At 40.2% G+C, this 25,428-nt stretch overlaps 1 protein-coding gene across 1 annotated transcript in view; it reads left to right on the top strand.

Annotated features, from left to right (window-relative positions):
* CC2D2B (coiled-coil and C2 domain containing 2B) overlaps positions 1 to 22,133 on the top strand; it is a 155,096-nt gene extending 132,963 nt beyond the window's left edge. Inside the window, exons 32-34 of the mRNA XM_060201996.1 lie at positions 177 to 235; positions 17,941 to 18,118; positions 21,916 to 22,133. Coding sequence (XP_060057979.1) covers positions 177 to 235; positions 17,941 to 18,118; positions 21,916 to 22,104 — 426 coding nt within the window. The 3' untranslated portion in view covers positions 22,105 to 22,133. The remainder of the gene's footprint in view (positions 1 to 176; positions 236 to 17,940; positions 18,119 to 21,915) is intronic.
* Positions 22,134 to 25,428: the final 3,295 nt, after the last annotated feature.

Here is a 25,428-nt window from a genome sequence, read left to right as displayed (position 1 = left end):
TGTGTGTGTGTACCAAAGGAAGCACTGTGATGTAGAATTTACTGTTTTGCCTTAATTGAGAGTTTTTGTCACCGTATGTTAGTTCTGATTGCCCTAATTATAATTAGCACTCCAGGATGATATATAGAGATGGTTTCCTTAGAATATGTTCTAACATGCAGTTTTTTGTATTTTAGCCTGAAGAAATAATCTATTCTGATACTGACAAGAGCATGGTAGAAGATTTAAAGAACAGGTAGGATCTTTATTTATACATCTGGATTATCATGTTTTCTCCCTAACCAATCACTGAGCCACCTTTCAGCCCTCTAACCCAGTCCCTCATAATCCCTTTTAGAAAAGCCATAGAATGACAACACGAAGGATTTTTTTTTATTTATTATTACTTTGGTCCAAGTGGACCCCCCAAATTTATATTTCTTCTTTTTTTGTGGGTCTTTTATTTTTTTAATCATTTTTTTGTTAGAAGGCTAATGGTTTACAGTATAGCTCTTGATACATGGGTATAATTACCCATCGCCCTACAAAAAGTCTTTGTGAAACAATCTCTCCTGCAACCCAGGTACTTTTCCATCACCAAGCACCAGAACCCCAAATCTCTCTCCGTTATTTTTTCCCCCTCGATCCCCATAATCCTTTGCTTTGGTGTAGTACAACCCATCCAGCCCAAAGTTTTGTTTTGTGTTTTCTCTCTGTCCCTGTTTCTTAAATGCCTCCTAAGTAAGGTCATCTGGTATTTGCCTTTCTCTTTTTGGCTTATGTCACTTAATATGACTCCTTCAAGTTCCATCCAAGATGAGACAAAGGAGATGACGTCAACATTTTTAATAGCTGAGTAATTCCACTGTGTACGTATACCACGACTCTCTAAGCCGCCCATCTGTTGGTGGATGTTTGGTTGCTTTGCTCTGCTATGAACATAGGCGTACATAGACCTCTTTAGATAGGTGTTTTTATTTCCTTTGGGTAAATCCCCAGGAGAAGAAATTACTAGACCATAGGGTAGGTTTTGAGAAACCTACAGACTTTTCCACAAGGACTGGACCAACTTACATTCCCACCAGAGTGTAGAAGTGCCTCCTTTTCCCCACATCCTTGTCAACACTTGTTTTTCCTGTCCTTCCTAAAGTATGACATTCTCAGAGGTGTAAACCAATATCTTAATGTTACCTTTATTTGCATTTCTCTTATAATCAGTCACTTTGAGCACTTTATCATATGTCTGTTATTCCTCTAGATATCTTGCTCAGTGAAGATTCTATCCATGTCCTCACCCTCATTTTTTTTCCCTCCAGGGTTATTTCTGGGGCTTGGTGCCTACACTATGAATCCACTGCTCCTAGAGGCTATTTTTTCCCCTTTTGTTGTTTTATCGCTGTTATTATTATTGTTGTTGTTGTTGATGTCATTGTTGTTGGATAGGACAGACAGAAATAGAGAGAGGAGAGGGAGACAGAGATGGGGAGAGAAAGATAGACACCTGCAGACCTGCTTCACCACTTCACTGTTTCACCCACTAGGCTACCACCCAGCCCCCCTCACTCATATTTTTTTAATTTTATTATCTTTATTTGTTTACTGGCTAGAGAGAGACAGCCAAAGTCAAAAGGAAAGTGAGAGAGAAAGAGAGAGAGAGAGAGACATACAACACTGCTTCACCGCTCGTAAAGCTTTTCCTCTGCAGGTGGGAACTGGGAATTTGAACCTAGGTCCTTGTGTACTATAACGTGTGCACTCAACCAGGAGTGCCACCACCTGGCTCCCACTCACCCCCATTATTTTAAAAGATTTTTTTATATTTATTTATTTATTTCCTTTTTGTTGCCCCTGTTTTTTTTTTATTGTTGTTGTAGTTATAGTTGTTGTTACTGATGTTATCATTGTTGGATAGGACAGAGAGAATTGGAGAGAGGAGGGGAAGACAGAGAGGGGGAAAGAAAGATAGACACCTACAGACCTACTTCACTGCCTGTGAAGCGACTCCCCTGCAGGTGGGGAGCCAGGGGCTTGAACTGAGATCCTTATGCCGGTCCTTGCGCTTTGCACCACGTGCACTTAACCCACTGCACTACTGCCCGACTCTCTCACCCCCATTTTTTAATAGTGTCTTATTATTATTATTGCTGGTAAGGTTAGTGATCACTTTGTATATTTTGGTTGTCTTTTTTTTTAACCCCCCTTAAAAATTTTATTTTCATGAGATGTTGAGGAATTGAAGCCAGGACCTGATGTATGCACAAATACCACTCATCTGCTTCTCTGGCCCAAATTTTATCTTATGCTTTTTTAAAATTTTTATTTGTAAAAAGGAAACACCAACAAAAAACACAGACAACTCCACACAGTTCCCACCACCAGAACTCTGTACCCCATCCCCTCCCCTGATAACTTTCCTGTTCTTTAACCTTCTGGGAGTATGGACCCAGGGTCATTGTGGGATGCAGAAGGTGGAAAGTCTGGCTTCTGTAATTGCTTCCACGCTGAACATGGGTGTTGACAGGTTGATCCATACTCCCAGCCTGTCTCTCTCTTTCCCTAGTGGGGCGGGGCTCTGGGGAATCGGGGCTCCAGGACACATTGGTGGGGTTGTCTACCCAGAGAAGTCTGGTTGGCATCATGTTAGCATCTGGAACCTGGTGGCTGAAAAAGGAGTTAACATATAAAGACAAAGTTTTGATTAATCATGAACCTAAAGGCTGAAATAGTTCAGATGATGAGTTGAGGGTTCTCCATTTTGTAGATAGCTAGTAGGCCTATTTTAGTTATATTCCAAATGGCCCATGACTATACTAGTTTTTTGCTTTTTATCTGCTGTATGTCTTATGAAAAAAATCTCCCATTCTGTACAGTGCCTTTCTGTTTGGGCGATGGGACCCTTTGCTGAGCAGAAGCTTTTCATTTAGATAAAGTCCTACTGGTTAATTTTTGGTTTTGTTTTCTGTGCTGTTAGACTTGAGTCTTTGAAGACATTTCCAAAGCATAGATTGGAAAGTGTTCTGCCAGTATTTCCTTCTAGGTACCTGATAGTTTCTGGTCTATTGTTACTGTCTTTGGGACACTTGATGTTGCCTTTCATACATGGTGATATGTGTGTTGGTCCAGTTTCAGTCATCTGCACATGTCAACCCCATTTCTCCAATACTATTTGTTGGAAAGACTCTTCTTTCTCCATTTAATGTTTTAGGCATAGGTGTGGGAGGTTACAAAATAGAGATTACAGTAGTAACTATGTTTAGTGCTACAAGTCATCTGTCTCATGGTACTTGCATAGTGTAGGAACCCCACTACTATGCAAGATACTCTTTTTTTTTTTTTTAATTTTTTATTTAAGAAAGGATTAGTGAACAAAAGCGTAAGGTAGGAGGGGTACAACTCCACACAATTCCCAACACCCAATCCCCATAACCCACCCCCTCCCCTGATAGCTTTCCCATTCTCTATCCCTCTGGGAGCATGGACCCAGGGTCGTTGAGGGATGCAGAAGGTAGAAGGTCTGGCTTCTGTAATTGCTTCCCCGCTGAACATGGGCGTTGACTGGTCGGTCCATACCCCCAGTCTGCCTCTCTCTTTCCCTAGTAGGGTGTGACTCTGGGGAAGCTGAGCTCCAGGACACATTGGTGGGGTCTTCAATCCAGGGAAGCCTAGTCAGCATCCTGGTGGCATCTGGAACTGCAAACTCTAGTGTAGCCCTGCTTTCAGGTATATATTTTGCAGTAGTTTATGGATACGTGTGCACATAAGCTCTCTCTCACAGAAACTGGTGTATATCTAGGTTATGGGACTTTGTTAGAAAGTGAACTACCTGAGATGAAATTAGAGTGTACTATTAAAGGAAAGGTCTCACCCGAGTAATGAAGCTGAAGGGTTGTCATTCCACACGTGAAGTCTCTGGATACATTCTGAGGTGAAGCATGTTGAGGTAGCAATCGTTGCTTTGGTTAGGTTGTGATCGGCAGATGCAATGTTATTTGGTTTGGATTGGGAGATGCATACGGGAAAGTGGGCCCTATCCAAGGGTTCCAGGACTGGGGGAAGTAGGGGCTCTATAGTGAAGATGTGAGGTTCCTGCTGTCTTAGGGTTCAAAAAGACACTCAATAGTTAATATTATCATCACATTATTTGTTAATTGGGTTAACTTTGAAAAGTCCCTTTGTTATGGTTTGCTGTACAGTACCCAGTATCTTGTATATAGCTGTGCTATTGGAAGCTTCTAATCTACTTGGTCTAGGCTTTTGAGAGAGTCCGCATATCAAATACATAGCCTATATATTAAAAAGATTCAGTTTGTCTTTTGAGAAACTTTGAGACATACAATTGATTTTCCCCTCTCATATTAATTAGCTACTGATCTATATGTCTACATTTTGCTAGGAGTGTACATAAACACCATTCCCACCACCAAAGGACTGTGACCCATCCCTCCCGCCCACTCCCACCCCCCACTGGCCCAGGAAGCTACATGCCTACCCCTCACCACTGGGCTTTTACTTTGGTGCCCTACTTACAATTTGGTCAGGTCCTGCTTTTAGTTTCCCTTTCAGATCTTCTTAGTCAGCTTCTATTGATGAGTGGGATCATCCCATACTCATCTTTATCTTTCTGACTTAGTTCACTTAACATAATTCCTTCTAGCTCTGTCCAAGATGGGTCAGAGAAGGGGGGTTCATTGTTCTTGATAGCTGCATAGTATTCCATTGTGTATATATACCACAGCTTTCTCAGCCACTCATCTGTTGTTGGGCACCTGGGTTGCTTCCAGGTTTTAGCTATTATGAATTGTGCTGCTATGAACATAGGAGTACACACCTCTTTTTGGTTGGGTGTTATGGAGTCCTTGGGGTATAACCCCAGGAGAGGAATTATTGGGTCATATGGAAGGTCCATGTCTAGCCTTCTGAGAGTTTTCCAGACTGCTCTCCACAGAGGCTGGACCAATTTACATTCCCACCAGCAATGTAAAAGGGTTCCTCTGTCCCCACATCCTCTCCAGCATTTGTTGCTGCTGTCCTTTTTGATGTATGCCATTCTTACAGGAGTGAGGTGGTATCTTAGTGTTGTCTTGATTTGCATTTCTCTGATAATCAGTGACCTAGAGCAGTTTTTCATATGTTTGTTAGCCTTTTGGATCTCCTCTGTGGTGAATGTTTTGTTCATTTCCTCTGCCCATTTTTGGATGGGGTCATTTGCTTTTTTGCGGCTAAGTTTGCTGAGCTCTTTATATATTTTGGTGATTAGTTTCTTGTCTGATGTCTGGCATGTGAAGATCTTCTCCCATTCTGTGAGGGGTCTCTCTGTTTGTTTAATAGTTTCTTTGGATGTGCAGAAGCTTTTCAATTTGATGTAGTCCCATTGGTTTGTTTCTGCTTTGGTCTTCCTTGCAATTGGGTTTGATTCATCAAAGATGTCCTTGAGGTGTATGTGGGAAAGTGTTTTACCAATGTTTTCCTCTAAGTATTTGATTGTTTCTGGTCTGACATCTAGGTCTTTGATCCATTTGGAGTTGATTTTTGTTTCTGGTGAGATAAAGTGGTTCAATTTCATTCTTCTGCATGTTTCAACCCAGTTTTTCCAGCACCATTTATTGAAGAGAGCCTCCTTTTTCCATTTAATCCTTTGGGCCCCGTTATCAAAGATTAGATGCCCATAGGTGTTGGGATTTACTTCTGGGCTTTCAATTCTGTTCCACTGGTCTGTATGCCTATTTTTGTTCCAGTACCATGCTGTTTTGATGATGATGGCTTTATAATATAGTTTAATGTCTGGGAGTGTGATGCCTCCATTTCTGTTTCTTTTCCTTAAGATGGTTTTGGCAATTCTAGGTGTTTTCAGGTTCCAGATAAATGACTGTAGCGTTTGTTCTATTCTCTTAAAGAAGCCTGGTGGCACTTTGATGGGTATTGCATTAAATTTGTATATGGCTCTGGGGAGAATATTCATTTTGATGATATTTATTCTTCCAATCCATGAGCATGGGATATCTTTCCATTTCTTGGTATCAGTTTCTATCTCCTTGAGTAGCGACTCATAGTTTTCAGTATACAAGTCTTTCACTTCTTTGGTCAACTTTATTCCTAGGTATTTGATTGATTTTGCTGAAACAGTAAATGGGAGTGATTTCTGGATGTCTTCTTCTTCAGATTTAGTGTTTGCATAAAGAAATGCCACTGATTTTTGTACATTGATTTTGTAGCCTGATACCTTGCTATATTGCCTAACAACTTCCAGTAATTTTCTACTGGATTCTTTAGGTCTTTCTATGTATACTATCATATCATCTGCAAATAGTGAGAGCTTGACTTCTTCCCTTCCAATCTGTATCCCTTTGATTTCTTTCTCTTGCCTGATTGCTATGGCAAGAACTTCCAATACTATGTTGAAGAGTAACGGTGACAGTGGACAGCCCTGTCTAGTCCCCGATCTGAGGGGGAATGCTTTAGCTTCTCTCCATTGAGTATGATATTGGCTGTAGGTTTGCTATATATAGACTCCACTATCTTGAGGAATTTCCCATCTATTCCCATTTTCTGTAGAGTTTTGAGCATGAATGGGTGTTGGATTTTGTCAAAGGCTTTCTCTGCATCTATTGAGATAATCATGTGGTTTTTGGCTTTGCTTTTATTGATGTGATGAATGACATTGATTGATTTACGGATGTTGAACCAGCCTTGCATTCCTGGGATGAATCCCACTTGGTCATGATGAACAATCTTTTTGATGTGTTGCTGTATCCGGTTGGCCAAGATCTTGTTTAATATTTTGGCATCTATGTTCATCAGAGATATTGGTCTGTAGTTTTCCTTTTTTGTTCTGTCCCTATCAGCTTTTGGTATCAGGGTGATGTTGGCTTCATAAAAGGTGGAAGGGAGTATTCCTGTTTCTTCAATCTTATGGAATAGCTTAAGAAGTATGGGTATTAACTGTTTCCTGAAAGTTTTGTAGAATTCATTTGTGAAGCCATCTGGTCCAGGACTTTTGTTGTTGGGGAGATTCTTAATAACGGTTTCAATTTCTTTGTCTGTGATTGGTGCATTTAGATTTTGTAGTTCTTCTTGGTTCAGTTTTGGAAGTGCATAGGTTTCTAGGAATTGTTCCATTTCTTCCAGATTCTCTAGCTTGGTGGCATATAGTTCTTTATAGAAGTTTCGCAGAATTCTCTGGATTTCTGTGGTGTCAGTTGTGATATCTCCTGCATCGTTTACAATTCTATTAATTTGAGTCTTCTCTCTTTTTTGTTTGGTGAGTCTGGCTAGGGGTTTGTCAATTTTGTTTAATCTTTCAAAGAACCAACATTTGGCTTCATTGATCTTTTGTATGGTTCTTTTATTTTCGATGTTGTTTATTTCTGCTCTAACTTTAGTGATTTCTGTCCTTCTGGTTGCTTTAGGGTTCCTTTGTTCCTCTTCCTCTAAGTCCTTGAGGTGTCTAGTAAGGTCGTTCATTTGGGCTTCTTCTTGGTGTTTAATATGTGATTGTATGGCTATAAGTTTCCCTCTCAGTACTGCTTTCGCTGTGTCCCAAATATTTTGATAGGTTGTGTCTTCATTTTCATTAGTTTCCAGGAACATTTGAATTTCCTGTTTGAGTGAGTCTCTGACCCAGTGGTTCTTAAGGAGCATGTTGTTTAGTTTCCAAATTCTATGTCTTTTAATAATTTTCCGTTTGTTGTTAAAAGTTAGTTTTACTCCACTGTGGTCTGAGAAGATACTTGGGATGATTTCAATGCTCTTGAATTTATTGATGCTGTCTTTGTGGCCTAACATGTGGTCTATCCTTGAGTATGTGTTATGTGGATTTGAAAAGAAGGTATATTCCAGTTTTTTGGGGTGGAGGAGTCTGAAAATGTCCAAGAGGTCTAGTCTGTCAATCTCTTCATTCAATTCTCTTGTATCTTTATTGGTTCTCTGCTTTGTTGATCTGTCTAAGTGTGAGAGTGGGGTATTGAAGTCTCCCACTATTATTGTATTACTATTGATGTATTTTTGAAATTCTTTCAGTAGGTGTTTAATGTATTTAGATGGTCCCTCGTTGGGTGCATAGATGTTAATAATTGTTAAGTCTTCTTGGCTGATTGATCCTCTAATCATTATGTAATGTCCTTGCCTTTCTTTTATTACTTTATTTAATTTAAAATCTATCGTGTCTGAGATGAGAATGGCTGTTCCTGCCCTTTTTTGTGGACCGTTAGCCTGTATGATAGTTTTCCATCCTTTCACTTTAAGTCTGTGTTTACCTTGTTGTGACAGATGGGATTCTTGCAAGCAGCATATGGTTGGGTTATGTTTTCTGATCCATCCCCCCACCCTGTGCCTTTTGATGGGTGAGTTTAAGCCATTGACATTTATTGATATTATGGATTTAATGTATTGTAGTGCCATTGTTCTAAAAAATGATTTGTTTACTCTGATATATTACAAGTATTATAGTGATGTTCTTGTTTATAAGAGGTCTTTTAGTACCTCTTTCAGGGCCGGCTTGGTGATAGTTGCCTCCTTTAACTGTTGTTTGTCTAAGAAGGTTTTGATCCCTCCATCTAGCTTGAATGAAAGTCTAGCAGGATATATTATCCTTGGTTGAAACCCTTTTTCATTCAGGGCTCGATAGATATCTTGCCACTCCCTTCTGGCTTTTAGAGTTTGAGTGGAGAAATCTGCAGAAAGTCTTATGGGTTTTCCCCTGTATGTGACTTTTTGTTTCTCTCTTGCAGCCTTTAGGATCCTTTCTTTATCCTTACTTCTTCTCATTGTGACTATGATGTGTCTTGGTGTTTTCAGGTCTGGGTTGATTCTGTTTGGTACTCTCTGGGCCTCTTGCACCTTGATATCCTTTCTGTTATTCAGGTCTGGGAAATTTTCTTGTATTATTTCCTCTAGAATGTTTGCTTCCCCTTCCTCTCTTTCTTCCTCTGGCAGGCCAATTATACGAATGTTACTTCTTTTGAGATCATCCCATATGTCTCTGTTGTTGTTTTCAGTGTCTCTCAATCTCTTTTTAAGCTCTTTCACCTCTTTCTTAGTTTTCTCTAACTCATCCTCTGTCTGACTAATTCTGTTTTCTGCTTCTGTTAGTCTGCTTTCCCTTGCCTCAGCTTCTTTCTTCATTACAGCTATTTCAGCTTTCAGTTCTCTAATTGTCTCAAGATAATCAGTATTTTCCTTGCGTGTCTCAACTGTTGTTTCCCTAATACTGCCATTCCTTTCCTCCAATGTTGTTTTCATTTCTGTGATTAATAAGTTTATTATTGCTTGCATACTTTTCTTATCTATGGTTACTTCTGATTGATTTATGGTTTCTTCTGGGCTCTTGTCTTCATTCACTGGGGTAGCAGTTTTATTTGTTTTTAATCTACCCATATTTTTTTTATTTATGTGTTTCTCTCTCTCTCTTTTTTTAATGCTCTGTTGTTCCTCAGTTGTTGTGTTGTGAGCACAAGTAGCACTGTACTAAATACCTTTATGACAATTGCACTCACCAACCTCCGGAATTACCGTAGCAACTGAAGTAAGTATTGAAGGAGTTTAATCATTACCAGTTAGCCAAAAAATTTCTCCAGTCCGTGAAAAAATAGTAACCAAATCCCAGTGAAGAAAGAGAAAAGAAAGAGAGGATAGCAAGAATAGACAGTTATGTAAATCTACTATCCAGTGTATATTCTAGGGGTAACAAGAGTGTAAAGGGAACTAGAGCAGAGATACACACATAGAAAGTCCACTCTGGGTCAGATTTCTTCCCCAAAGTAATTCACAAATTCAGAAAGGCAAAGAAGAAAGAAGTGTATGACAGGATAAAAAAAAATAGTAATAATAAAAAATAAAAAAAGAGATAGAGAGAGATAAGAGAGAGAAAAGGGAGAATATAAGAAGAAGGGTTGTAATTAAAGAGCAGTGCGAGGAACTTCCCAAATGTGTATCAGTGAGTTTAAAAAAAAAAAAAAAAAAAAAAAAAAACCCTGTTTGGTGGTATGGGGTATCCTGCTAGTAGCTGGTCCCAGGCACTGTTTATGGTGGGGCGGGGGGAGCAGGGGGAAGGATGTATGCTTGAAAATTAAAAGGAAGAAAAAAGAATTTTTTTCCCCTACTCTAATTCTTAACCCAAATTAAGTTATAGACACCTTGGTATGACCGCTGTGGCCCCTTATTGGCTGGCCTGCTAAAGGCAGAAAATCCTATTGTTTACACGAGATGTGTCCGGAGCTCAAAGGCTAGCCGCTTCTCCTTAGTCCGCCATCTTCCGGGAAACCCCCCCCTCCAGACTTTTTTAAAGGATTTCTCAAAAATGAAAACTAGCTCCAAATCCTTTGATCCAATGAGAGCTATACTCAAGAAGTCTTTGGATCTGCTCTCAGGGTCGCGGTGGACCCTGGATTCTCCCAAGAGGAAGCCCCCGAGCTAAAGTGCTCTCTCCGGGTCCTCTGCCCGCCGCGCTCTGCAACCGGCGGAGGAGCCGCCTTCCTGGGCGGGCGGAGGACAATGCCCGGCGCACTCTCCTTGCCCGGCGCCCTGGGAGTTGTGGAGCCCCGCTAGTCCGTGTCACCTTTACTCTAATTCTTAACCCAAATTAAATTGTACCCACTCTTTGGTGTCACCCCTTATTAACTGGCCTGCTAAAGGCAGAAAATCCTACCGTTGCCGACGATGCGGTCAGAGCGCTCGCTGTCAGCAACTTCTCAGGCTGCCATCTTCCTCTCCCTGCAAGATACTCTTTTAAAAGACAGTTATAAAGAAAATAATTGCTTTGGGAAGAATTGAGAGCTACTGTGGAGAAGTTCTGGAGAAAATACCTGTTGAGCCTGTAGTTATAATAAAGCAAAATCTGATACTTCTTGAAAGAATTTGAACATAAATTCCCCCACAACTAAGAGTATGGTAAAAAAAAAAAAAAAAATCCATGGCCTTGGAATACTACTCTTCCATCAAAAATGATGGTATTGTTTTCTTTGGGACAAAATGGATGGAACTGGAGGTTATTATGTTTATCAAAATAAATAGATGAAAGACAACTATCAGATTATTTCATTCATGTGTGGAATCTATGAGAACAGATACACACAAACTTGAGGAAAAAAAAAAAGAAGCAAACTGTTTCTACGACTTATTCCTGGGCAGAGGACCTCACCAATGTGTCCTGGAACCCTACCTCTCCAGAGCCCCACTCCACTAGGGAAAGATAGAAACAGGCTGTGAGTATGGGTCCACCTGCCAATGCCCATGTTCATCAGAGAAGCAATTACAAAAACCAGACCTTCCACTTTCTGCACCTCCAAAAGAATTTTGGTCCATATGCCAAAAGTTAGGCCAGAAGGCTCTGAACCCCAATTCCATCAGGACCCTGAAAGAGAAGAGGAAAAAATGAAGGACACTTAGAAGTAGTGATAGGTATAGGTGTGACTTAGAAAGGAAGAGAAGGTGCTGAGTGATGGTTTACCTGATTGAGCGCACATGTCACAATGTGCAAGGACCCAGGTTTGAGCCTCTAATCCCCACCTGCAGGGGAAAACTTTGCGAGTGGTGAAGCAGGGCTGCAGGTCTCTCTCTCCCTCCCTGTCTCTCCCTTCCCTCTCGATTTCTGGCTGTCTATATCCAATACATAAATATTAAAAAGGAAAAAAGGAAGGAAGAGGAGGCAGAACCACAGGGGGAAAATGGATAAAAACAATATAGATAGGTAGATACGAAGATAGATGATAGATAGATAGATAGATAGATAGATAGATAGATAGATAGATAGACAGACAGATAGAAAAGTAAATAGAAAGGGAGAAAGAGAGAAAGGAAGGAAGGAAAGAAGGAAGGAAGGAAGGAAGGAGGGAGGGAAGAAAGAAAGAAAGTAAGTAAGAGAGAAAGGAGGAAAGAAATAATAGTCAACTCATACCTATGACCTTGGGATAACCACTGCAGTTTACAATGGAGGAAATGTGGACACAGAATTCTGGGGATGAGAAAGGTGTAGATTTAAACCCCTGTTATCTTATGGTTTTATAAATCAATATTAAATCACTAAAAAAAAAAAAAAAAGACTTATGGTCCAGGAGGTGATAAAGCTTTGGACTCTCAAGCATGAAGTCCCAAATTCAATTCCCTGTAGCACATGTGCCAGAGTGATGACTGGTTTTTTCTCTCTCCTCCTATCTTTCTCATAAATAAAATTAAAATCTTTAAAAAAAAAAAAAGACTTGTGAGAACTATGAACTATGGTGGTTACCTTTGGGAGGTGGGAGGGTAGGGACATAGAACTTTGGTGGTGGGTGGTGGGTGGTGGGTATGATGTGGAACTATATCTTTACAGTCTTACAATCTTGTAACTCACTGTTAATCATAAATTAAAAAGAAATATCAATGGCCTGGGGGTGGTGCACTAGATCAAAGCATCGGGCTCAAAAGCATGAGGTGTTCACTTTGATCCCTGGCATCACATGTGACATAGTGATGCTCTGGTTCTCTCATGTGTGTGTGTGTGTGTGTGTGTGTGCGCGTGTGTGCGTGTGTTTGTGTGTATAATACAAGGTATGTGATAGAATCATCACTAGTGTCTCCCCAGGCATCTTCTTCTTTCCCAAATAGACACCTACACACACAAACACACACACACACACACACACACACACACACACACACATTCACACTGAGGAACTGTTGAGTCAAGCCCACAAGGTCACAAGCCTTGCAGCAGGTCAAACTCCTATTCCAGAGTGTGAGAAGTTTCTAGATCTGGCTGCCTCCAGCCACTCACACTGACATAGTAGGCAGGGGTGTAAGTCACTACCAATTAACAAAAGCAGTGCAACAGAAATCATTGGGTGAAAGAGGAGATCATCTGAGACCACAACAAGGAAGGACTAGAATGACTTCAGGAACCCACCAAATCATCAGTGAGTGCAAATACATGTAGCTCGTGGACAGAGAGGAGCCTAGGGAGACATTAAATGGCTGGTAACAGTCCCCCAAAGGTTGAAGCACAAAATAATGGAGTAAACATCCAAACACTAGTTAACAAAATAATCAAGAAGTGAGTAAAGAGTTTGAAAGAATTGTCATCAGAACTGAAACAACAAATGAGACTCTGGAAGAAAACACTAATTATCTCAAGGTTATTAGAGAGCTGAAAGCTGAAATGGCTGGGCTAAGAACACAACTAGCTGAACAAGCTAAAACAGAATCAGAACAGGGTAACAAAATAAATGAACTCCATAAAACAGTAGAGGGGAAAGAAAACAGAATAAATGAGACTGACAACAGAATTAGCAAGATCAACGATGAGTTAGAGACAACTAAAAAAGAAGTAAGAGATCCCAAAAAGATATTAAGGGATACTGAAAACAACAACAAAGACCTATGGGATGACTTCAAAAGAAATAATATACGCATTATTGGCTTACAAGAGGAAGAAAGGGAGAGGAAGAAAGCATTCTTCAGGATATAATAGCTGAGAACTTCTCTAGTCCAGACAACATCAGAGACACAAAGGTTCAAGAAGCCCAGAGGGTCCCAAACAGAATTAACCTATAGTTAAAGACACGAAGACACATCATCTTTAGATTAGAAAGGAATAAGGATAAAGAAAGGATCCTGAAGGCTGCAAGAGAAAAAACAAAGAGTCACCTACAGAGGAAAACCCATAAGATTAGCAGCAGACTTCTCCACACAAACACTACAGGCCAGAAGAGAACGGCAAGATATCTATCGAGTACTCAATGAGAAAGTCTTTCAACCAAGACTACTATATCCTGCTAGACTGTCATTCAGACTAGATAGAGTCATAAAAACTTTCTCAGACAAGCACCAGTTGAAAAAATCAACTGTAACCAAGCCTTCCCTGAAAGAAGTTCTGAAAGGTCTCCTATAAACAGTCAGACCACCATAAATAGGCCATCTATCAGAACACTCTAAAAATCTACAAGAATGGTGTTAAAATATCTTCAGTCTTCAATATCAATAAATGTCAATGGCCTGAAGTCACCTATTAAAAGGCATAGAGTAGGAAGAAGGATAAGAAAACACAACCCAACAATATGCTGTCTACAGGAAACCCACCTAACAACAAGACAAACACAAACTCAAAGTGAAAGGATGGAAAACTATCATACAAGCCAATGGCCCACAAAAAAGGGCAGGAACAGCTATTCTCATATCTAACATGATAGACATTAAAATAAATAAAATTTTAAAAGCTAGGGATGGACATTACTTAATGCTCAGAGGATCAGTCAATCAAGAGGACTTAACAATTATTAATATCTATGCACCCAATGAGAAGCCATCCAAATACATCAAACATCTACTGAAAGAGCTACAGCAATATATTAACAGCAACACAGTCATAGTAGGGAACTTCAACACCCCACTCTCTCAACTTGACAGATCATCCAGACAGAAAATCAGTAAAGACATAAGGGAGCTAAATGAGGAGATAGATAGCCTAGCACTATTGGACATTTTCAGAGTCATTCATCCCAAGAAACTGGAATACACATTCTATTCAAGTTCACATGGGTCATTCTCAAGGATAGACCATATGTTAGGCCACAAAGACAGCATCAGCAAATTCAAGAGCATTGAAATCATCCCAAGCATCTTCTCAGACCACAGTGGAATGAAACTAACACTTAACAATCAACAAAAGATTAGTAAGAGCCCCAAAATGTGGAAGCTCAACAGTATACTCCTTAACAACTACTGGGTCAAAGAGTAAATAAAGGAAGAAGTCAAAATGTTTCAAGAGTTCAATGAAAATGAAGACACAAGCTATCAAAATATTTGGGACACAGCTAAGGCAGTACTGAGAGGGAAGTTCATAGCCATACAAAAACACATTAGGAAACAAGAAAAAAGCACAAATAAAAAGCCTGACTGCACATCATAAAGACCTAGAAGAAGAAGAACAAAGGAACCCTAAAGCAACTAGAAGGACAGAAGTAACTAAAGTTAGGGCAGAAATAAATAACATTGAAAATAAAACCATACAAAATATCAACAAAAGTAAAAGTTGGTTCTTCGAAAGAATGAACAAAATCAACAAACCTTTAGCCAAACTCACAAAACAAAATAACAACAGGCACTGCAGAAATTCAGGATATCATGTGAGGCTTATATGCCACCAAGCTCGAGAACCTGGAAGAAATGGACAATTTCCTAGATACCTAAGAACTTCCAAAATTAAATAAAAAGGAAATAGATAATATGAACAGGCCCATCATAGCTAATGAAATTGAAACAGTTACCAAAAACCTTCCCAAGAATAAAAGTCCTGGACCAGATGGTTTTACAAATGAATTCTACAAAACCTTCAAAGAAGAACTAATACCTCTATGTTTAACTAAAAGTCTTCCAGAAGGTTGAAAACACTGGAATACTCCCTGCCAGCTTCTATGAAGCCAACATCACTCTGATACCAAAAGCAGATAGGGATGCAACCAAAAAAGAAAACTACAGACCAGTATCTCTGATGAACATGGGTGCTCAAATATTGAACAAAATTCTAGCCAACCAGATACAGCAGTATATTAAAAAGATTGTTCATAATGACCAAGTGGGGTTTATCCCAGAGATGCAAGGTTGGTTTAACATATGTAAATCAGTCAACATCATCCACTACATCAATAAAAGCAAAACCAAAAAACATGTAGTCATATCAATAAATGCAGAGAAAGCCTTTGACAAACTACAACATCCCTTTATGATCAAAACACTATAAAAAATGGGAATAGATAGAAAATTTCTGAAGATATTGGAGTCTATATATAGCAAAACTACAGCCAACATCATACTCAATAGTAAAAAACTGGAAGCATTTCTACTCAGATCAGGTACTAGACAGGGCTGTCCACTATCACCATTACTATTCAACATAATGTTGGAAGTTCTTGCCATATAGCAATCAGGCAGGAGCAAGGAATTAGATTACGGATTGGAAGAGAAGAAGTCAAACTCTCCCTCTTTGCAGATGTCATGAATATACATAGAAAAACCTAAGGAAGCCAGCAAGAAGCTTTTGGAAATCATTAGATAATACAGTAAGGTGTCACACTACAAAATTAACATACAAAATCCAGTGGCAAACACTAAGTTAGATAAAATCCAGAAATCAATTCCTTTTACTATAGCAACAAAAGCAATAAAATACCTAGGAATAAACCTAACCGAAGAAGTGAAAGACTTGTATACTGAAAAATATGAGTCACTACTCAAAGAAATAGAATAAGACACAAAGAAGTAGAAAGATATTCTATGTTCATGGGTTGGAAGAATTAACATCATCAAAATGAATATACTACCCAGAGCCATCTACAGATTTAATGCTATCCCCATCAAGATCCCAACCACATTTTTTAGAATAGAACAAATACTATAAATGTTTATCTGGAACCAGAAAAGACCTAGAATTGCCAAAAAAAAAAAAAAAAATCTTGAGAAGAAAGAACAGAACTGGAGGCATCACACTCCCAGTTCTCAAATTGTATTATAGAGCTGTTGTCATCAAAACTTCTTGGTACTGGAACATAAATAGACTCACCGACCAGTGGAATAGAATTGAGAGCCAGGAAGTAAGCCCCTACACCTATGGACATCTAATCTTTGACAAAGGTGCCCAGACTATTAAATGGGGAAATCAGAGTCTCTTCAACAAATGGTGCTGGAAAAAATAGGTTGAAACATGCAGAAGAATGAAACTGAACCACTATATTTCACCAAATACAAAAGTAAATTGCAAGTGGATCAAGGACTTGGATGTTAGGCGTAAGGATCCCGGTTTGAGCCCCCTGGCTCCTCCCCTGCAGGGGAGTCTCTTCACAAGAGGTAAAGTAGGTGTCTTTCTTTCCCCCTCTGTCTTGCCCTCCTCTCTCCATTTCTCTCTGTCCTATCCAACAACGACATCAGTAACAACAATAATAACTACAAGGAGGGCACCAAAAGGGAATAAATAAATAAATATTAATTTAAAAAAGAAATTAAAAAATCATGTTAAGGGAGTTGGGCTGTAGCGCAGCGGGTTAAGCGCAGGTGGCGCAAAGCGCAAGGACCTGTGGAAGGATCCTGGTTCGAGCCCCTGGCTCCCCACCTGCAGGAGAGTCGCTTCACAATCGGTGAAGCAGGTCTGCAGGTGTCTTTCTTTCTCTCCCCCTCTCTGTCTTCCCCCTCCTCTCTCTATTTCTCTCTGTCCTATTCAACAACGATGACTACAACAATAAAACAACAAGGGCAACAAAAGGGAATAAATAAATAAAATAAATAATTTTAAAAATCATGTTAAGTGAATTCCATGTCCCATCCCCTCTGTTTGAAGCTACCCTATTCCTTATTCCCGTGGGAGTATGGACCAAAATTCTTTTTGGGATACAGAAGGTGGGAAGTCTGGCTTCTGTAATTGCTTCTTCATTGGACATGAACATTGGCAGGTCAATCTATCTCCCCAGCCTGTTTCTATCTTTCCCTGGTGGGATAGGGCTCTAGAGAGGTAAGACTTCAGGTCACATTGGTGAGGTCATCTGCTCAGGGAAGTCAGGTCAATGTCATGGTGGCATCTGCAACTTGGTGGCTGAAAGCCAGAAAGATATAAAGCAGAACAAACTGTCCCAAGAGGCCCATGGCTTTAGTAATTTTTGCCTGGTTACGACATTTTCTTGGAAACATAGTGAAAGCAGGATTTTGGAGAGTAGAAATGTCAACTTGGTGATCTGAAAGTATGTGTCACAAAATTACATCCAGTAGGCAGCTGCCTGCACACAAGTAGCTGGAGAGGAAATATGCCTTTGGGACCTCATTGCTTCTCCCTGACTTGAGCAGGGTGAATGAAGGCACATAAGGTTAGCCAGAGTCTGGCTTCCTCCTCAAGCAAAAAAAGTACTACTCTCATACCTGAATGAATGAACAACAAAATCCTTATCATGCATATAGAAGGAGCTGTATGTAATTTATCATAAAATAATCTTTGCATTCTTACTTTAGGATTGAAAGGACTCTGAAATGTAAAATAATGGAATGGAGACCAAAACAGCCAACACGTTGGAATCGACAGTGTACTTTTATTTTGAGACAAATCCTTCCTAAGCTAGAGCTGGGCACTGGAAGCTTTGTTTCGTCTGAAGAAGAAAGTGAATTTGAAAAATTACTACAGTTTTATTGGGTTTGTATATGATTTAATGCATAAATGATGTTTAGCTGTTGCTAACTGCTAGATAATAGCCACCTTAAATACATATAGAATACTTTCCGTTTTAATCCTAGATAACAGATGCTGAAATTAAAATGCACTTACTTATAGACCAAGAAATTTCAAACTAGTGTACAACTATTTTCATGGTCACATCCCATGGTATTTTCTTGGAATGTTTTCTGTTTTATAATGCATATGCCTAAATGAAATCACTTAAAAATAATCTCTAATTGGCAGCAACAAAATGGATTCCCTATTTTTAGTTCTGAGCAATAGGACTTTAGAAAGATTTAGTATGGGGTAAGGCGGTAACACAGCGGGTTAAGCACACATGGCACGAAGCTCAAGGACTGAAGATCCTAGTTCGAGCCCCACCCCCCACCCCAGGCTTTTCACCTGCAGGGGGGGTTGCTTCCCAAGCCATGAAGCAGGTCTGCAGATGTCTTTCTTTTCTTTTTTGTTTTTCTTTTCTTTCTTTTTTTCCTTTTTTTTTTTTTGTTTGCCTCCAGGGTTATTGCTGGAGCTCGGTGCCTGCACTACAAATACACTGCTCTTGGAGGCCATTTTTTCCCCTTTTGTTGCCCTTGTTGTTGTTACTGTTATTGTTGTTATTGCTGTTGTCATTGTTGGATAGGACTGAGATGGTGAGAGGAAGGGGAGAGAAAGATAGACACCGGGGGCCGGGCGATAGCAGGCACCCAGACCCAGCAATAACCCTGGAGTAGGAAGGGAAGAAGGAAAGAAGGAAGTTTTAGTATTTTCTTTTTACAACTTACCCCAAATTTATAAATTCACCTTGAACTTCTTTATCTATTGGATAGAAACAGCCAGAAATTGAGAGGAGGTGGGAGAAAGAGAAAGAGAGGCAGACACCTGCAGTGCTGTTTCACCACTTAAGAAGCTTTCCCCTTGCCGGTGAGGACTGGGGGTGCTTGAACCTGGGTCCTTGCACATTCTTTTTTTTTTTTAAGAAAGGAGACATTAACAAAATCGTAGGATAAGAGGGGTACAGCTCCACACAATTCCCACAACTCGATCTCCATATCCCATCCCCTCCCCTGATAACTTTCCCATTCTCTATATCTCTGAGAGTATGGACCCAGGGTCATTGTGGGATGCAGAAGGTGGAAGGTCTAGCTTCTGTAATTGCTTCCCTGCTGAACATGGGCATTGACTGGTCAGTCCATACTCCTAGTCTGCCTCTCTCTTTCCCTAGTAGTGTGGGTCTCTGGGGAAGCGGAGCTCCAGGACACATTGGTGGGGTCGTCAGTCCAGGGAAGTCTGGTCGGCATCATGCTGGCATCTGGAACCTGGTGGCTGAAAAGAGAGTTAACATACAAAGCCAAACAAATTGTTGAACAATCATGGACTAAAGGCTGGCATAGTGCAGATGAAGTGTTGTGTGTGTGTGTGTGTGGGGGGGGGGTCCTTGCACATTCTAACATGTACACTCAACTAGGTGCGCCACTATCTGGCCTGGACTAACCTTCTATCATATATATTCACATTGCATTTGACATTATCCCAGATCATCAAGAGTCATCTCAAATTCAACAAGTCCATGACCAAACATGGTGGGCATTTGATATATATATTTGGGCCCCTGTTTTTTAACCCCTGTCCTCAGCTCTAGCATTCTCACAACATCCTGTTCCTTACAAGGAGGCACAGTTGGTTTTTGAAAGCCCAACCCTTCCAAGGCTGAGAATCCTTAACCCTATCATCCTGTAGAATCTATTGGAAGTTGAGTATTGAGGCAGGCAGGAAAGGGTGTGCAGACAGTGTTCACTCATGAAAGAAAAGGAAGCCATTATTTTGCTTTCTTTTTATAGGATTAGAGGACAAACAGATCAATAGAGCATAGTTAAAGCAAGGTTTACAACTTGGAATTCCTTTGGAAGATTATATATTGAGGGGCTGGTGGTGCCGCACCTGGTTGAATGTACATGTTACAATGTGCAAGGACCCAGATTTGAGCCCCTGACCCTTCCACCTGCAGGGGGAAAGCTTTGAGAGTGGTGAAGCAGGGCTGCAGGTATATTTCTTTCTCTCTCCATCTCCAGAAATGGGCTCTCCATTTCTGGCTGTCTCTATCCAATAAATAAAGATAATAAAAAAACATTTAAAGATAATTTATCTATTGAATAACACACAGCCACAAACATAGGCTGAATCCTATAGTTCGAGTTTAAATCCTGACTCAACCACCAAGTTATCAATGCTTTTGATTTTTTTCAGTGCTTTTGATCCCATTGGGCAAGATAAATAGGGTGAAAATAGCTATCAGTTGTGTGGTGTTAAGGATTAAGTGAGTTAATACTGATATAACACCTAGCATATAGAAAGTCTTTAGTAAATTTTAACTAATATTTGTATTTTGTATGGTAGGCATTGTCTTAGGCACTGGGATTATCACAAGCAAGACAAATGTAATCTTCTGCATTTGTAGAGACTGTGAACTAGATGGAAAGATAGACAAGAGGGGACCAGGTGGTGGTGCACCTGGTTAAGTACACATATTACCATGCATAAGGACTCAGGTTCAAGCCCCCAGTCCCCACTTGCAGGGGGGGAAGCTTCACAAGTGGTGAAGCAGTGCTGCAGGTATCTTTCTGTCTCTCTTTCCCTTTCTGTCTCCCCTCTTTCTCAATCTTTTCTGTTCTATCAAGTAAAATAAAGTTTAAATTAAAAAAAGAGAGAGATAGGCAAGAAGACATGTAAACATGTGATTGCAACATATTATATAAGATAAGCTTGGGAAGAACAGTGTATCATGCCACTACATGGGAAGAATATCTCAACAGACTTAAGAACTAGGAAAAGACATGGACCACAAGATTTATCCACAAGAGCAGTGGATAAAGCATTAGACTCTCAAGCATAAGGCCTTGAGTTCAATCCCTGGCAACACATGTGCTAGAGTGATATCCGATTCTTTTTCTCTCTTCTCCTTTCTCATTGGTTAATAAATAAAATATTTTTAAAAGAATTTAAAAAAGTCTCCTGAAATAAGCAGTTTAAGGCTTGAAAGAGATTTATTATTGCCCTCTTCATATTACTTTCGTTAATCTTTGAGCTTTAACATTTATGCGCAGAACAATTTTCCAGGGGGAGAGGAGATAAAGAGAGACACGTGCAGCCTTGCTTCACCACTTGTAAAGCTTCCTTCCCGCAGGTGGGAGACAGGGGCCTGAATTTGGGTCCTTGAGCACTGGAACATGTGTGCTCAACCAGGTGTGCTACCACCTGGTCTCCATCCATGTATTATTAAACAGACACTTTATATGTAGGACCATGTCTCATAATCCTTTAATCCCTTGACAGAGCTGCCACTAACTCAGTGTTAAATAAATAAATAAACTCTTCTAGGACACCCACTTAAAGCCCTCATTTGTATGGCCAGTAATTTCTTTGCTGGCAGTTTGTTCTTCTAGAAAGGGTGCACAGATGTGGAATGTTAAGTGTGCAAGCTCTGGCATTTGACAGAGCTGGCTCTGCTCTCCTCTCTCTCTCCCCACCACCTCCCACTGTCCGAAGTTAGGATTATATAGAATTGAACCTACCTTATGGGCTTGTTTGAGGATTACTATATGGGAAACATTCAGTACTGTACCTAGATCATAGAAAGCACTCTTGAAATGACAACTATTATGATGATGCTGATGACTACCATTCTGAGGCTTCTGTGATATTTTTGCATATACTAATTCCTGATTTAGCTCCATGATTGAATGATGGATTTATGTGTCACTCTGCCTTTTGTTCAGGTGACGGGATTTCCTCTCCAGATGCCATACACTGACGTACAATCTGTTATCGATATGGTGCATCAAACTGGAATTCACGCCTCAGAATTTCCCCAGACAGAATTTGCTCTAGCTGTATACATTCACCCATACCCAAACAACATACTATCTGTGTGGGTCTACTTGGTTTCCCTAGTTCGACATCAGTGAAAAAAGAAGGGGGGCATTGTAATGTGGGCCTGAGAACCAAAACTGCTCTGGTGGTCTGCTATTCTGGGGTTTCCTCCTTACCCTCAAGCCCAGTCCATTTCACAGTTTCAGACTCACTTTTAGAACTGGCTGACATGGAAACTCCCTCCCTCCCTGAATCTTTGAGGACAAGTCTAGGTGACCTTATTAACCAAGCACCTCTTCAAGGAGGACCCTTAGGTCTGACACCTGGCAAAGAAAACAGTTCTGCTTCACCCTCTAAAACCAGTGTCACTTCAGTTGTTGGCTTGATATCACCTCGATCAAAAATCACCTGGAGAGACTTACAGAAGAATCAGATTCCCACATCCTAACCCAGTACTGAATCTGACAGTGGATCCCCGGGCATTACAGTACTTTAAATAAGTTCCCTAGGTAATTCTGATGAACTGAGGTCTTCAGAGAACATTGCCTTCTAAGGTGAGGGTGCTACAATTGATACTGGTGCTGATACAATTCCAGAGAGAAGTTACTCAAATGAAAAGTGAATGTTGTTGCCTCTCATAAGATAGAAGATTGTTTCACGGGTTAAGAATAAAGGGGGAAAAAGTCTCCTGTGCCAGGTCCAGGATATTGTCTGCTTTTGGAGGCTTCTTAAAAGTTAAAAGTTTTTTACTTGGGCTATTGTGTTAAACTTTCTCAAGCTGTTCTGAATCTGGGTTCTTCCAACACCAGTCCTCCACCATGCTCCTGAAGCTTGACGCCACAGAAACCAAAGTGTAGACCAAGAAAGACTGATGGGAAGACAGCACTATCTCTACTCTGGCCCCCAAGATTGCTCCTCTAGATCTGTCTCCAAAAATGTTTAGTGATGATATCACCAAGGCAATTGCTCATTTGAAAGATCTGAGAATTACAGTGATGTTGACCATTCATAAAAGATCCAGTTTGAGATGGTACCTTCTGCAGTCTTCCTTCATCATTAGTGCCTTCAGGGAGCCATCAGGAGACTGAAAGAAGCAGAAAAGCGTGAAGCACAGTGGAAATACCACTTTGATGAGACTATCAACACTGCCTGACAGATGAGTCTGTAGCCTCGGAGCTCTCTGGAATGACTGAGGGGTCCTGGGGACTTTTAGTTTTTTGAGTCCAAGATTGATGGCTACCACCCTCATGATGCCAAAAGGTAAGGTTCTACTATCAGAGTGGCTGGTAATGTTCTGAAGACTATATGGTGAAGCAGACAAGAAGACTGTCCTCATATAGTACCTACTCTCCTTGTTCTCAGTAGATTACTTCCTCTCCCCACAGGTTAAGTAATCTAGGAAATATATACACACACAAATCCCCCCCCCCATTTGTGCATATTCTTTGGTTCTGTGTCTAGTCAGATTTGCCCATTTTTTAACAGAGTTGTTTGATTTTTTGTTGAGTTTTGACTCCTGATTTGCATGTGTTAAAAAATTAAATATTTTGTGTATTTACTTCCTACTAGGTGTGTGATTTAAGAACAACTTCTGCTTAGTAGGTTGCCTTTTGTCTTGATGGTGGTGATTTGTTGTAAAGAAACTGTCCAGTTTGATGTAGTTCCTTTTATTTATCTTTGCATTTGATTGCGCAGCGGGTTAAGCGCATGTGGCACAAAGCGCAAGGACCGGCATAAGGATCCCAGTTCAAGCCCCCGGCTCCCCATCTGCAGGGGGGTCACTTCACAGGTGGTGAAGCAGGTCTGCAGGTGTCTTTTTCTCCCCTTCTGTCTTCCCCTTCTCTCTCCATTTCTCTCTGTCTTATCCAACAACAATGACAGCAATAACAACAATAATAATAACAACAGTGATAAACAACAAGGGTAATAAAAGTGGAGGAAAAAAAAAAGCTCTTCAGAGAGACTGGTCTCATCCTTTTCTCTCGCCAAGCCAATCTTATACTGTAAGTACATAAGACTGCAGATTCTTAACTCTGCATGCTATGTAGAAGTTTTCTCTTTCTTACTCCTATGTTTTCATACTTTAGCTATTTAACTGTTTCCAAAACTTGGAATGTCTTTCCGAACTTCTCTTTCACTACAAGCAGAGTCTCCATGTTCATTACCACCATGTCTTTTGCACTTGCTGGTCCTTCTGCCTAGCCTCTCAGTCACTAGAAAACTGAAGATTTTCTTACATCCTCCATGGCCTTTGCCTACCTTACTTTATCAGAAAACAATATCCATCCACTCTCACTTTCTAACCTCCTCTTCTGTTTTATTCTAGCACTTGTTACCAATCTCCCTATATGAATACAAACTACAGGGGAACAGACTTTCTTTTCTCTAGATGTTAAGTAAATGGAGGTCAAGTGGCGGTGCACCCAGTAGAATGTATACATTTGAGTTCAACCCCCACCCCAAAGCCCTGGGTCCCCAAGTGCAACAGGGAAGCATCACAAGCGGTGGAGCAGTGCTGCAAGTCAGTCTGCCTGCATCTATCTTTATCTCTCTCCCTCTCCCTTCCCCACACAGGAAATGAGAAAGAAGGGGTGGTGGTGGTGAATGGCCATTTGCAATGGTGGTGAAGAGTAATACAGTCACCAAGCCCCAGAGATGACTGGTGACAAATAATGATGGTGATGATGATGATGATGATGATGATAGGAAGGAGGAAGAGAAACAACTGAGTAAATGACCTAATTTATAATTTTTAACCTAATTTAGATAGGTTGTCCTCAAGGAATTATTCTAAGACACATGGGGGCAAATTACATATATTTATGCACATCAGTCCATAAACTGCACATCAAAGTTCTCTCATCATACAAGAGGAGTTCAGAAAATAGAATTATTTCTGAATAACTATCTCCCAGTGAGCAACATCTTCAACTTATTTATTGCTACACTGATGACTTTAGTCTGTGACACATTTTTCTGAAAGGGTTCTTAAATAGGCCCTTTACATTAATTAGAAAGCCAAATTATTGTCATAAAGTTGCTTAGTTGCACGTGAATTAAAACCTAAGGAGGGAGGTTATTTATTATTTAAATGGCATTATACTGTCATTAAACTTTTAGCTTGATGTGGCTGCCTCCTCTCTAGGGAACCTCTCTGACTAAATAGACCAGGATCGCCTCTCTCTAGACAAAGTTTGGGATTAGGCAGGGCTCTTGAGTTTCCCTTGTTTTGTTATTGGTTCCTCAGTCTAGCTCTCCTGGGCATAAGCATTGTCTATAGACGAACTATATAGCTCACATACGCATCTTCAGCTGCTTGGTAAAGATGTCATTCTGATAAATAAAACAGATTATATTGCAGACACTTTGTCATTAGTAGTTTGCCAAGATGAGTCTTCTGGAACAAAAGGTTTTAAGTA

The sequence above is a fragment of the Erinaceus europaeus genome, chromosome 1, assembly GCF_950295315.1.
Source record: "Erinaceus europaeus chromosome 1, mEriEur2.1, whole genome shotgun sequence".
Classification (NCBI taxonomy): Eukaryota; Metazoa; Chordata; class Mammalia; order Eulipotyphla; family Erinaceidae; genus Erinaceus; species Erinaceus europaeus.
Note: the sequence above shows the minus strand (reverse complement) of the source record. Positions and strands in the feature narration are given on the sequence as shown.